This window comes from Lynx rufus, unplaced genomic scaffold (genome assembly GCF_022079265.1).
Source record: "Lynx rufus isolate CCGP_SWC_20201006 ecotype Redwood Valley unplaced genomic scaffold, mLynRuf1.p SCAF_3, whole genome shotgun sequence".
Taxonomy (NCBI): domain Eukaryota; kingdom Metazoa; phylum Chordata; class Mammalia; order Carnivora; family Felidae; genus Lynx; species Lynx rufus.
The window spans coordinates 86,017,665-86,033,463 of record NW_025814845.1 but is presented as its reverse complement, the minus strand read 5'-3'; the positions used below and the strand labels follow the sequence as shown (position 1 = coordinate 86,033,463).

The 15,799-nt window shown below is 34.7% G+C and overlaps 1 protein-coding gene across 3 annotated transcripts in view; it reads left to right on the top strand.

The window, feature by feature from the left end:
• TBCK (TBC1 domain containing kinase) overlaps positions 1-15,799 on the top strand; it is a 218,959-nt gene that overhangs the window by 14,082 nt on the left and 189,078 nt on the right. For all 3 annotated transcript variants that reach the window (XM_047090612.1, XM_047090614.1, XM_047090613.1), the window contains exon 3: positions 8,555-8,627. In XM_047090612.1, coding sequence (XP_046946568.1) covers positions 8,555-8,627 — 73 coding nt within the window. The remainder of the gene's footprint in view (positions 1-8,554; positions 8,628-15,799) is intronic.

Below are 15,799 nucleotides of genomic sequence, written 5' to 3'. Positions count from 1 at the left end.
TATACTTGAATATATACACATACACACATGTGTACAGACATGTTAAACATTGTTCTGTTGGGACTTTCTTTATTATGCAATCTGGCCTTGCCTTTGATTGATCTATTCAGCAAATATTAGTAAATATTTACCAGCTTTGGCCTAACCTTTCAAGAGAGAATGTAGGTGGGTCTGTATTAATGCTATAAGGATTTCTCTCCACAGGAAGCAAATTTGGAGGGAAGAGCCGATAGCTAGAATTGAAGCAGAGTTATTAAGATGCTGATGAATTGAAGATATATTTTGGAACCAGTCTTTCTTTCTACTCTGACATTTCTTACCTTATGCTTTGGCATACATAACATCAGTCTATTGGTGTTATATTTTTAATGGTCTCTTCTAATACTATGGCCCTCCTTATGCTAGGTGCCAGATATATGAAGATGACTAACATAGGATCCCAGTTCTCAAGGTCTAGAAGTAGTAGAGGAGAAAAATACAAACTTGATTATAATATAGTAATAGTTGTTATAACAGATGATGTACAATGTGCCATCCCATGGGAGTACAAAGGAAAGAATGTTGAATTCTACATTGAAGAATGTAGATATTTATCAAACTCCTATATGTAGAGTTTAGGTGGGATAGGGGACTTTGGAACGCAGAGGAGTAGCTTTTGTGTTTGAACTTTTATTTACTTTCATTTGTTCTAATGGTACCACTGGCCTAAAAGGATTAACAGATTTTCAAGAGATGCTCTGGCCTTTTATTGTTGTCATATTCCTAAGAAAGCAAATCTTAATATCATTTTTTTAAGTTTATTTATTTATTTAGAGAGAATGCAAGTGGAGGAGAGGTAGAGAGAGAGGGGGAGAGACAGATAATCCTAAGCAGGCTCCGCACTGTTAATCCAGAGCCCGATGCAGGGTTTGAATTCACAAACCATGAGATCATGACCTGAGCCCAAGTCAGACACTTAACCAGCTGAGCCATCCCAGCACCCCAATATCAGTGTTCTTCATTAATCATTCTTATTTTTAAAGGAATTTACATTTCTTAATTTATTATAATCTTTTTCCCAGAAAATTGACATACAGCATTATGTATATATACATATAGTATTATATATATATATTATATTACATGTGTATATATGTATTATATTATATGTTTTATATACTATATTTTATGTTTTATGTTGTATACTATATGTATATACATGTATATATGTATGTACATAGTATATATAGTATGTATGCATATACATATACATACATATATACTATATGCGTACATATATATGATATATACATATATACACATACATATCATATGTACAGTTTGCTCATGAAAGAAAATATATAATCAAGATGGGGAGAAAGGAAACAAAGAGTAAGATATTAAATTAGTAATATTAATACATAGTTTCTTCACATTAACTATAAATTTTTTGGTAGACTTCTTGTAGGTCAAGGCAAAGATGAAAATTTAACCGCTTCAAACAAAATAATTTCTAAATTTTTACTTAAATCTGGAAAAATGATCAATTGCGAACTTTATAATTTTCATGCAATATATTGTATGTTCAGGTGATATATGAAGACACTAGTATAGAATCTTCTTTGGTATGGGGATATGAGATATCCTATGTTATGTTGTAATGGCCAGTATTCTCGATATACCTAGCTAAATTTGCTTTATTGTTCTTTTTTTGTGTTAATCTCTAAGCAGAAACCTCTGTAAATTCTTGTCCCAATTTTTCTGTGAGTGAACATCTAACTAAATTAAATTTAACACTCGGTTTGTGTGTGTGTACGCGTATGTACAAGCATTTTCTGGTTAATGAGTCCATAGTTTTAATCTGATCTCAAAAAGGAATCATAATGTAAAGAAAGGATTTAAAAGCACTTGTGCAAAGTATTGACTACATGGAGAGAATTTTTCTTGTTTATTTAAAGACAATCTGGAGAAGTTCTAATGTAGGCAGCAGCCTCCAAAGTTGATTTGACCTGTGATAGGTGTGCCCTATCACATTATTTGCCAATCTAGACACGCACATTCAGAGCCACTGTATAGAGTTTTGCACAAAACCTTCTGGCTGATGCAATAAGGAGGAACTGAAATCTGATTCTCTAGTTCATTCTGAAAGGAGGGGTGCTTTTTGTAATTGGCTTAAATATAATCATGAAGAGGAGTGGTAACTATACCTATAGTACACCTTATAGATAGCGCTAGCCATTTGCCAAAAGTCTAGAAAGGAACTTTTGGCAAGTTTGTTGTTGTTTAAAAAAATTTTTTTTTTTTGCTAAAGTTTTTATTTGATGAATGGCTTCGATGGCATTAACCAAATGTTTAAAAATTATAGGAATTATTTGGGGCTTTTTATATCACCAAAGAGCTGATAGATATTATCAATCCCTCAGTGCCTCAAACACTTCTTCCCACCACTACCAATCTAATTAAAAATTCTAAAGAATTTCCAATTGTTAACATTGATCCAGTTTCAAAACTACTCCAAGCAAAGCTTGGCAATATAGTAGATTCTCATTATCATTCATGACTGGTGACCATAATTAATGTTGCTGTTTTTCATCTGCAATTTTGAAGTATGCTTGTCTTCCCAAACTCTTGCTATCTAGTTCTTAGGACTTCTTCATTCTTGTATCCTAAAGTGCCTTTTACTTCTTTCCACTATGTCCAGAAGCCTGTTTGGAGCATCACTTCGTATGATTGGAGTCTTGGTTCTATCCAGTTCTCCCTAGACTTTCTTTACTCAGGATAATTGACTCAATAATCTTAGATATTTCTTACACTCTTTGTTTTCTTCCCTTTACCTAAATGAGCCCCTGTAAACACTGAACTTGGGAAAACCTTATGATATAACCCCTCTGGGGAACACTATTGCTTACTTTGCACAAGACCTTTATTTTTGGTTATCAGTGTCAAATAGAAACTGATCTCTTTAGCACTGTTAGACTTTGTCACTACTGAAGCTAGCTCAACAATCTGGGCAGTTGCCTTAGGCCCATCCACCATATTTCTGGTTACTATGCTTACCCTGCTTGCCCTGCTCCTATCTCAGCAGTGCCTTTTCTAGGGTAACATAGGTCTTGGATATGTAAAGTAGTCGTATGTTTTAAGTTTGACTGCCTGGAACAAAAATATCAGTGATTGTCAAAAAGTTAGGGAATTTCATTATCTTGTTTATATTGGCAATGTCCGTTGTCCTGAAAAATTGTATGCATAAAGAGTAAATAACTAAATTAAAGTAAGTATTGTATAAAGGTCTGTTTGTTCCAAAGCATTCCTATGATTTCAGTTACATTTAGTTTGAAAAATTTGAAAAGGTTCCATTCAGCAATCTCCTTGGTGTACAACACATACTTCTTGATGTAACACCACATGATTTTGGTTTGGACTCCACTTAACTGTCTCCTCAAAGAATTTTGGTTTTGGTTCTCTTTCCCCCTTTTATTTTGTTCTTGCTTTGCAGCTATCTCACATCTTTTTATGGTTAATCCTCCCACCTTCCCATTCATACTTGGAGTTACGTGTGACATGTGGTCTGTTTTTGTAACATTACGTTTTCACATGGTGGGTTAGCTCACAAGTCAGGCTTTCACTGTTTTGTATAGATCATTCAAAACTGATTCGAGATGATGTTAGTTTCTTGCTAACTCAAGATGAAGTATTGAATCTCAAAAATTGTGGACATTTTATTAGAATTTGAGAACTTGATTTATTAATAGAAAAGTTGAGCAAAGTATCTTTAAAAGACAAAAAAACCAAAAACCATGAAAAAATTTAAGTTAACAAATTTAATCTTTTTCTTTTGAACTTGAAATTTCAACAGGGTTTAGAAACAGAGTGAGGATTATAAATGGTAATGGTAATCATTTTATTTGGTATTAATTTGCCCAGAAATCTTTTGGTGATTGCTAATGAAATAAAAAACAAAATTATTTTAACTAAGAGTTGAAATTCAGGTAGAGAATAATAGAATTGTTAAGGACTTCTAAGATAATTTGTTCCATATTTTTAGCTGAATATACATTTCAACCTAAGTGTCTCTACCCGTTCAGAGTTCCATGAGAGAACTAGAACCCACAGAATATTCATTTTAAGAGATTAATTGCTAGGAACTGGCTTATGTGACTGTGAGGATTGAGTAGTTTGAAATCCAATCATAGGGCAGGCTATCAAGAAGGACAAGCTGAGCTCTTGGACAAGAGCTGAAGCTGCAGTCCATGAGCAGAATTTGTTTTCAGAAAAGCCTCAATCCTGCTCTTAAGGCCTTTACAACTGATTGAATTAGAATCACCCAGATTATCCGGGATAATCTTCCGTATTTAAAGTGAAGTGATTATAGATCTTGATCATTTATAACAATATACTTTTACAGTAACACCTAGATTAATGTTTGGATAACTGAAAACTATAGCCTAGTCATGTTGACTCATAAAACTGATCATCACAATGACCTTGTAACAATACTGGGTTTTAAACACAGAATTTTATTCATCAGTTTTGTCACATAAATATTTATTTAGATATTATATTTAAAAAGTGATGAGCTAGTCTCAGTTTTTACTGTGAATCACAAAAGAATGATGTAGTAACTATATTCTGATAACCTTTCATACTAACATACTCACAATTTACCTTTTTTCCTCTTAAGTAAAAAAAAATTTATTTAGATATTTCTTTTAGTCTCTTCTGATTCAACTCCTTCATTATCTTTCTTGCTGAATATTGTACTCTTTTCAGTTTCTTAGCATTGACTGGAAACATACAGTTCAGGCTGTAGTTACACTGCAGTGATACTTGGCATTCATCAAATATTTGTTAGAAGAAAGATTATTTCACAGTTCTTGTATGTTTTGCTCTTTAAAGTTCATCTTAGTGTCACATTTGTTTTTTATAAATAATGCCACTACATTGCTGACTTATATTTGGCACATTACTATTCCCAGATATTTTTGTCATATTTTATTCTGTGAAACTATATTGTTTTTATAACAAACAGAAGTTATTTTCAAACAGTGGTCCAGAGTTTCAGGATGAAGACTCTCTAATGATTTCTTGAAAAAACTGGTTCGTATTGGAAACATTGTTTTGGTGTATATTCTATTACCTCTGGGAGAAACTTTGATATTCTGCCAAGGATTATGTCTTTGCTGTATTAAAGTAATGGTTTAAAGTTCCATAGAATCCTGAAGCTTTGGCAACTCTGGTTTATGATATTTTGAAGGAGTTTCCAGAAGAAGCCCAGCAATTTTTTTTTCTAAATTATTTTAAGCCAGACAAATTTTAATCTAGTGCCAACACTTTGGAAATATCTCATGGATATGGAGACTTATGGATAGCCAACTTAAAATTATAAATTAATGGAACATGCATGTTTTAATAAATTCTGTTGTTTTTGTTTTATATTTGAAATCAGCACTATTGAGACATTATTATGCCTAGTTTACAACAAAGGCATATAATTTTCCACACAGGACAGATCTCTATTTAGATAATGAGTATCATATAAGACTCTTACTCATTTCTAATGGCTACATCATGCCTTTGCTGAAGTTAATTTATTTAACAAATAGTTTTGTATTAGATACTTGCATGTTTGAGGTGCCATGCAAGTTTTTTATTTTTTTTATGTTTATTTATTTTTGAAGGAGAGAGAGACAGAGTGTGAGCAGGGGAGGGGCAGAGAGAGAGGGAGACACCAAATCTGAAACAGGCTCCGTCCTCCAGGCTGTCAGCACACAGCCTGACACAGAGCTGAACACGGAGCTCAAACTCACGAGCAGTGAGATCATGACCTAAGCCGAAGTCAGATGCTTAACCAACCGAGCCACCCAGGCACCCCTTGAGGTACCAGTTTTAGACACTGATGATACATTTTGGACAAGACCAACATTCCTGCCATCATGAAGCATATTATCTAGTGGAGGACAAAGACAATGAAAATGTATACAGATTCTTAGAGTTGAAATAAGTGCTACTAAAGTACAGTGTAGAATTGATTATATTATAGGAGGAGCAAATTGATCTGGGGGCACCAGAAAAGTGTTCCTTAAGGAAGTCACATTTAACTAAGCAACAAATAATAATAATAATAATAATAATAATAATAATAGCTAGCATTTAGATAGTGATTGCTATGTGCCAGGCACTATTCTTGACCCTTATTATGTATTAACTTATTTCAACCTAACAACTCTATGAGGTAGGTGCTGTTTTTTTTCCTCATTTTATAGAAGACGTAACTGTGGCACAGAGAGAGAGTAGCAAATTTCTCCAAGGTCACAGAGCCAATGAGTAGTAAGCCTGGGATTTGAGCTTAAACAGATGAGTTTGTGCTCTTAACCACTATGTTTCTTGATAGGAGTTAGCTGGGAGAAGAAATGGGGAAGATCATTTCAGGCTAGTACTTCAAGATGGGGGCGAGAAGGCCAGCACAACTGGAAGTTGATGAGCCAAAGTAACAAAAGATGAAGGTAGAGAGGGAGTTATATATTCAGATTTATTATTATTTTATCACTTAGACTTTAGTATGAAAATATGATGGAGGGTAAGAAGAATTAACGTGAGATCAATTAAGAGATTATTGCAATGATCGAATGAGAGGATGCTGGCTTGGACCCACATTGTGGTGGATGTAGCAAACCATGGACCTTGAAAATATTTGGGAGATATAAATAGCAGGGCTTTTTGTTTGGATTTGAGAAAGGGAGATTACTCCTAAGTTTCTAGCCGAAGCAGCAGGCAGGATGGTGTTACTAGTTTTCTGATAGCACTCAAGGGAAGAGACTTAGGAAGCAAAGGATAAGCTCATTTGAGTTCTGTCAAGTTTGAGGTGACTTTTGTGTTAAAGTGAGAAATTATCTATAAAAGTCTGCAATGCAGAAAGGAGTTCTGGACTTGAAATAAAACTTGCCAATTTTTTAGCCCTGGGAGTAAATGAGAAAACATAGTATGAAGATCCAGAATCAAAGGTGGAGGAACTGGAAGCATTTCAGTTAGGGTAGAACAGGTGCCACTGTACAGAGGAGACTGAGGACAGGCAGCTGGGTAGGTATTAGGAAAAATGACAAAATGTTGTCAGATGAAAGCAAAGGAATGCAGCAGCTTCCCATTTGGTTTTTCTGATAGTATTATTTGTTTTTTCCTCTTAGAATTTCATAGTTGCACTAAATTTCTTCAGGTTCAACTTTGCTTACTTTTTTGACTGAACTGTTTTCCTTTTTCATTCTCTTTTTCCTTTTCTCCCCCTCATTAAATGTTCTTTTAAATTTAATTTTCTGTAAGTCCCTATTTAGATCACTTGGAGTCTTTCATCTGACAGTGATGGCTTTCATATAGAGCATTTGTAGTTTTTCTGTTTCTGATCATTCTGTATAATGCCACCACTTCCAACAGCTTCAGCTTCTGAAACTTGACCCCTGTGATATACTGCCCTCATACCTCGCATGACTGCCTGTATACCATTGTCCTTCATCTCTACTCCCACACGCAAGCCCATATTTTGAACCGGTTGTTACTGAGAGTTGTTCCTCATGCTAGATCTCCTGTTCTGAAATTCTCCTTTCCCATCTGCTATTTCATTTTTTCTACCTTAACTACTTTTCATTTTCATCAAACCTCTTTGCAGTGGTCACTATTCTCAATCTGTTTGTGCTCTTACTTCTTTGTTTCATCCTAGTCTGCCATCTATATTTTGTGTTAACTTTCTTCCTTATCTAACCCATTTTGCATAGATAGTCACAGAACCCCAATTTCGTTTAAACCCTTGATCTCTCCTGAAATAACTTTAGAAGTTCCCAACCACTTGTAAAACCAGTTGTACTTTTCTCTCACTCCTCTTACATTCATTCATTTAAAAAAAAAATGTGTCAGACAATGTGTTAGTCATTAGGGATAAGTGATGAAAAAAATATATATATAGATTGACCCTCAGAACTGTGCTATCGTATTCTTAATCTGTTGGAAAATAAAAATTACATCATAATATTGATTGTGCCCACCAAAATTTTATATTATTACTTAATCTTAGCAGGCCCCATGATGTTACAAATAATCCCACATCAATTTTCTGTTCTTTCTTCATAGTCATGATTCAGAACATTTCTGCTTTTCTCAAGTTTCTAAACTCAGTTTCAAAACCTTGTGTTTGAACCAGACTGCCAAGACAATTTGTCCCTAGCTCCCAATTTCCCTTTCACTTCAAAATTTCTTTATATCTTCATCCAAGATTTTCCTTTTCCTAGTCTGTGTCAGAAGAAGGGTCACTTCTTTCTTCCAAAAGTAAAACTTTCCATCTGTTTTTGCTGATGCGCATGGGAGAAACTCTAGACAAAAATACAAGATGACATAAAATTGTTATTTAATGTGATGTTTTATTGCATATTTATTCTCTTTTATATACTTGGTAACTATGTGGTTAATATAGAGTTTGAAAAACTCTTGAAATACTATTAACACTGTTAAGTTAATATTTTTAATGGGCTATATTATTTTGTTATTAAACATTTTGTAAATCAAATATAAAGTGGATTTACTTTGTTTTACTCAGAGAGACTGGTGGTGGTAGCTGAACACTGTGAACGGAGTCTAGAAGACTTGCTTCGAGAGAGGAAACCCATGAGGTACCGTGTTATATCAGGACAATGAAATGAACAGCAGAAATTGGCAAAAAAAAAAAAAAAAAAAAAGGCATTTTAACTGGAAACTGCAGAGTTTTTATTTCTTTTGTTACTTGTTTAATGATAAAATCCAGGTGCAAATTTTATTTTAGGAAATTTAATTCACAGGCCTCACAAAAATTCAATGTTGACATTGTCCAGTGTCCAGTTTTTATGAGCTAGGCATTCTCCAGAGTACTTAGCAAAAAAATTCCTAAAAAAGATATATATGAAAATTTGAAATGTTTTCAGTACTAAGCATTTCTGTAGGTGAGATTAAGAGTATTTTCCTATGAGTAGTACTTGATAACTTCTAACTGGTATTTCTAGGGACATAGTAAGTTGTGTTAAGGAAAGACCATGTTGAATGGAGAGAGAATAATCATAGCTTGGGTGGAATCTAATGATATAGGTTAAATTACATTAATTCAGTGGTTCAGTAGTTACTTTCTGTCTCAGACACTTCTGGCAAGAAATGTATATTTCTTGGTATATATATTATTACAAATATACTACTAAATGAATTTCTTCACACATTTTTCTGAAATTATCTTAAAATCATGGGAAATATTACTTTAAAGTTGTACTAAGCCAATGAAAAATGTTTGCCGTAAGTCTTTGTAGGATTGTAATTATCCATCCTCTTTTGAAGCAATATTCTTATTCTTGATTAATACTTTTAAATCACTGCTATATCCTAAATGAAACAAATTTTTTTCAAGGGAGGAAAAAAATGTGTATCTTGCTAGATGGTAGTTATTTAATAAAAGTATAACAAATAAATTGAATAAAATACTTTCCTTGATCCTTTAAATGATTTGATTTTAAGTGTTCTCTAGAATGAAAGAATGCACATAACAAGTATACCATTGCCTTACTTCTTTGGAAGAGTCTAATCTGACCATAGGTACTAAAAGTGACTTTTGTATATATTTAGAAGTAGCTTAGCCTTATTTAATGAATATGTTTTTATAATTATGATTTTTACATGTCATAGTCTTTGATTTTGTGTTTTTAAGAACATCTTACTCTGTTTGCCAGTTTAAACTTATCCTTTAATTTATAGCCACTGATGTTAAAAGGTATTCTCTGTGAAAACTAGTTGACATCAAAATTGAAAACAAATTGTAGTCACATTTTTATGAAAACAAAAACAAAAACTAAAACAAAACAACACTTTATTTTAAATCTGCTTGGGTTAAATTTGTATAAAGATTAAAACTAATTGTAGCCATGTCTTTAGCTAGGAAATATATAACTGAGCCTGGGTTAACTTCGTATAATGATGTACAATGCATTATGTATGATGAAAAAGCCACTAACTAGCTGGGCAGCCTTGGACAATTCTTTTAATCATATTTCTTATCGATAAAACAAGGAGTTTTAGTTGATCTAGGGATCATTCTAGGGGAAATTATTCTTAACTTTATATTTTATTTAATATGTATTAAGTTTGATAGTAATATATTGATCTACTGCCTTTGGAAGTATATTTATTTTTTCTTATGCTAATATAATAACCTACCAATGCCCTTTATTTAAATGGTAGATTTCATGACAAATCTAAGTGTAAAATTTCAGTGCTATATTTTAAAAGGCAAATTGTTATAGAAACAAAAGTTTTATGATTCAGCAATTCCACTCCTTGGTAGAGGACCTTCTTAACTGTTGTCTCCAAGGTACCTCATTTACCTCACTCTAATCCTAGCCCTGCTTTGGTATTTAACCAAGAGAAAGGAGAAATACATATTCACTAAAATATCTGCACAACAATGTTCCCAGAAACATTATTCATAGTAGCCCCTGACTGGGAAGAACTGAAGTGTCCATCAATGGAAGAATGAATCATGTTATTTTAATCAAAAATAAAAAGGAATGAACTATTGCTACATACAACATGATGAGCCTTAAAAATATGCTGAGCAAAAGAAGCCAGTTCTAGAATGATCAGAACTTATGGTGATAGATATAAAAACAGTACTCAACTCTAGTTGGGAGAAGGGACAATGTAGGAACTGATTCAAAATAGCCTTGACAAGGAAACTATCTGGAGTAATGGAAATTTTTTACATCTTGATCAAGGTATTACTTATGTGGTGCATTTTCTTGCAAAACTTAAAGTTCACTGAAATATACACTTCAGATGTGTGCATCTCAACTATGTAAATTATGCCTCATTTATAAAAAAAAAAAAAAAAAAAAAAACTTGTTCCATTATTTACTTGGCTTGAATTCTAAATCCCTTATATAGCAACAATATTATGTTGTTAATGAAGGTGCTTGATCCAATGGCATACCTGTTTGTATTTCTTTGTTTCTATAAGAAGAAATAGTGTGAATTAGTTGTTGCTGCTTAACCAGTACCTCAACACTTAGTGGTTTAAAAACAATAAACTTTTGGGGCGCCTGGGTGGCGCAGTCGGTTAAGCGTCCGACTTCAGCCAGGTCACGATCTCGCGGTCCGTGAGTTCGAGCCCCGCGTCAGGCTCTGGGCTGATGGCTCAGAGCCTGGAGCCTGTTTCCGATTCTGTGTCTCCCTCTCTCTCTGCCCCTCCCCCGTTCATGCTCTGTTTCTCTCTGTCCCAAAAATGAATAAACGTTGAAAAAAAAAAATTAAAAAAAAAAAAACAAAAAAACAATAAACTTTTACCCTTTCATATAATTTCTCAGGGTCAAGAATTCAGGAATGAATTAGCTAGATGGTTTTAACTCAGGATCTCATGAGGTTGGTTGCAGTCCATATGTAAACTGGAGCTATAATCATCTGAAAGGTTGACAGGCTAGATGATCTGTTTCTAAGATAACTCACTCATTTGGTGCCAGTTGTTGACAGTAGACTTTAATTCTTCTTTATTTTGAGGGCCTTTCCACTGGTGTTTGTCTATCCTTACAGTATGGGGTTGACTTCTCTAAGTTTCTATTCCTTTTATGACCTAGCCTCAGGAACCACACACCATCATTTCTGAAATAGTCAATTGAATACAGAAGTCAGCCATTCTATTCAGTATGGGAGGGGACTACATAAGAATATGAATCTTAAACATCAGGGATCGATCCTTGGGCATCTTCTTAGAAGCTGGCTGTCATAGAAGTCTTAGACATCATACATGTAATTAAAAAAAAAAAGGAGGGAAATACTAAACCAACATTAACATTAACTGAAAAATAACTTAAAAATTAATTTCTTAAAATTATTCAGTATTCATTTAGGCTACATGAGACAGAAAAAAGGAAGAGTTTATACCATGAAGAGAAGGTAGAGTATTAAGGGAATCAAAGTACTAAAGGTGGACCAAGGTCTTCATGGACATGAAGAAAGTTATTAAGATCATAATTGATCTACATTCTGAAAATTGATGTTATCCATGGGCTTATGCTGCCAGTCATTCTGGAGGACCCTGTAAGCTACAACTAGATTAACTCTCTGGTCATCAGGGTAGTAGTAACTGTAGACTGTTCCTTCTGATATTGAATTTTCTTTCTCTGTTCCTACTTGTTATTCCTTTACTTACTAAAAAGTCTAAGACAGAAAAGAGAAGCTGGTGCCTTAGATAAATTTCATTTTACCTCCTGCTCTGTCCTTTCACTGTTTTTTTTTCTTTTTTTTACTTTCAGTTGTACTGTAAAAAGATATAATTGATATTGCTTTGCCAATAAGATTAAATCCATTAACTTGTGGGAAGTTTTACTTTTCTATACTCATCAGCTTTTATCATTGTTTTAGAGACAAAGCTGATAGCACTGAACACTAGGAGTTTTAACAGTACAAAAGTGTAAAGAAGCCACCTTTCTTCAATGCCTTTGTATGTCTTCATGAGGATAAAATGTTACAGAGAGAGGCATATTCTTTGAGTAGATAAACATGAATAGCATTTATGCAGATTTCATGTTGTCTTTCATACCATTTACATTTTTTTATGTTTATTTTTTTTTTAATTTTTTTTCAATGTTTATTTATTTTTGGGACAGAGAGAGACAGAGCATGAACGGGGGAGGGGCAGAAAGAGAGGGAGACACAGAATCGGAAACAGCCTCCAGGCTCTGAGCCATCAGCCCAGAGCCTGACGCGGGGCTCGAACTCCCGGACCGCGAGATCGTGACCTGGCTGAAGTCGGACGCTTAACCAACTACGCCACCCAGGCACCCCAATGTGTTTATTTATTTTTGAGAGAGAGACAGAGCGCAAGCAGGAAAGGGGCAGAGAGAGAGAGGGAGACACAGAATCAGCACAGAGCCGGATGCCAGGCTTGAACTCACAAGCTCACCAACTGCGAGATCATGACCTGAGCTGAAGTTGGACACTTAACCAACTGAGCCACCCAGGCGCCCCTCATTTACATTTCTAATAGTCATTTTCACTTATGTAAAGTAGAATATATAGTAGTTTTTATGGATCTTTGCAATTTCTTCAAGTAAGATATATTTAAACAGTTTTGTAACTAAAGTACTATGTTCTAATCATTCTGGTAACAGACTAAAATTCAGTATTTTCCTCATTCATTTTGGAGTAAAACATTCAGCACTTACTGCCTTTGAGTAGACATGATTCTTTCAGGTTCAGTTCCAAGTTGTTATCTGATCCATCCATCTAAATTAGCTTTGTTGAAAACTATTTGACTTTCCACATATTTGGATTACATTAGTCTCCAATAACAGCAGATTTCATGTGCAGAGTTGCTGTATTGCAATTTTAATTAATTCTGTAACCTGTTTATGGAAAGTGAGAAGATGTCCTTATGGCTTATAAATCATATAAATTTCCCCTACTGCCAAAAGTAAGCACCCTGCACCTGTAAGAAAGGCTGATGCAAAGTAAACAGGAAATCTATTTAGATGGGCTTGCAATTTGAGACCCAGGATTTTTACTTGTCCATCTGTCTCTAACTGTTGCAGAACTGTGAGCTGCCAGTTGTCTGGTAGTTATTTGTAGGTCATTGTCTAAACTTAAACATCATCCAAGGCATATATCTTACTGGGTTTATATTTTGAAGAAAAATTTAACTCTTTTGTAAAATTGGTGAAATGGGGGATAGGGGAATGAAAACTAGAAACTTAGAGACATGCCTTATGTCAGTTGACTCACTTTTTTCATAACACATTTAATATCATTGAACTAAGTGATATTATACTAAAACATTATAGTAGTAATTCATATTACAAATATATTATAACTTGGGGCACCTGGGTGGCTCACTAGGATGAGTGTCCAATTCTTGATTCCAGCTCAGGTCATGATCCCAGGGACATGGGATCTAGCTCAGCTTCAGGCTCTGTGCTCAGCGCAGAGCTTCCTTAAGATTCTCTCTCTTCTCCTCTCTCTGCCTCTCTCCCCTGTTCACGCACACACTCTCTCACTCCCTCTCTCTAAAATAAAAAAAAAACAGTGGCACCTGGGTGGCTCAGTTGGTTAAGTGTCCAACTCTTGATTTCAGCTCAGGTCATGATCTCAGGGTTCATGAGATCAAGCCCCACATCAGGTCTGTGCTGACAGTGCGGAGCCTGCTTGGGATTCTTTGTCTCTCTTTGCCCCTCCGCTGCTCATACTCACTGTCTCTCTCTCAAAATAAATAAACTTTAAAAATAAAATAACACAAAACACCAAAATACTTTTTATTTTTTTTTTTTAATTTTTTTTTTCAACGTTTATTTATTTTTGGGACAGAGAGAGACAGAGCATGAACGGGGGAGGGGCAGAGAGAGAGGGAGACACAGAATCGGAAACAGGCTCCAGGCTCCGAGCCATCAGCCCAGAGCCTGACGCGGGGCTCGAACTCACGGACCGCGAGATCGTGACCTGGCTGAAGTCGGACGCTTAACCGACTGCGCCACCCAGGCGCCCCCAAAATACTTTTTAAAAAGAGAAGAAAAGAAAAGAAAAAATAAGTATATTATAACTTAAGCCTATTTTAAGGCCTCAGATCCCACTGGAAAACCAAGCATCTTTTTTTTTTTTTTTTAATCATTCTTAATGGCCCTAAAACTCTTTTGAGAATTTGTGTTATCCAAACAGAAAATAATAATTTTGCGCTATGACCTGGAGGTGTTGTCAAGTCAGTCTCTTATAAATTAATGTTATTTGTACAGATAGTTTGCTGATCTGGTTTGAAAGAGAAAACTTACCATTTTCTGTATAGTTTATTCGAGCTTGAAGATGAGGAATTAATTTTTGGAGAATGCTTCTCTCTTCTCAGTGGCTTTTATATGTTACTTGTGCCAGGGTTCAATCTGCCAATATTTCTCTCCAGTTTCAGTTAAATGATAAAAATTATTTGTTGGAAACATAAAGGCATGGAATTCAATTAAACTCCTATAACCAGTAGGTTTCAAGAAACAAAGTACAGCATTTGGAATGTTTGTTTGAAGTCATCTCATATTTGGTGCCTGTGAATCTATTTAATTGCTACCCTGAAGCCAGATTCAAGATACTGAAAAGTGGGGAAATTTAAATCTCAACTCCTTTCTGAAATATTTTCCAAGAATGTTAAAAAGAGAGACATACCTTCATCATTCCTATTAAAGCAAGCATGAGGAAATGGTTTGCCTTTTAAGTCTAGCTGCTATTTGGAAAGTATTTCCCTTTTGTGTTCATGTTCTTCAGGGCATGTACTTTTGCTTCATCTGTAACAGTGTCAGCGAGTATAGTTCAGAGATATTCAGCAGAGTTTTGGCACTTGGAGCAAAGTTTCTGCATTGTCCTTAAATTTGCAAGTGAAGGCGGGGTGAGTAGTGCAAGCATGTTTCTTTAATAAAATGTTTGTCATATGTTTTTAGGGTTATGGTTTTGAAAATTTACCAGAGAACCATCAGCATAGCAGAGGTTATACATGGTTATACATGGAGACTTTGATGGGAAGCAGGCAATGTCTGCAGCTGTTCACTAGCTTGATGGAAAACATGATCTGACTTACTCGGATGAGTAAGTTTTATTTGCCCCTATTAAAAGGTTGCCTACTCACTGAATTAGATACCCCAAAGAATTTTGGACACGTTCTAGAGTGCAGTCCATGATGGATAATGAGCACAGGTCATAGTCTTCAGAAATGGATAGTATATTGTCTTATTTTAGAAAAAAATAACCTGATAGTGGAAGTTAAGGCTCTCATACTTTTTTTTTTCCTTCCCTTCAAGGTCCCTAG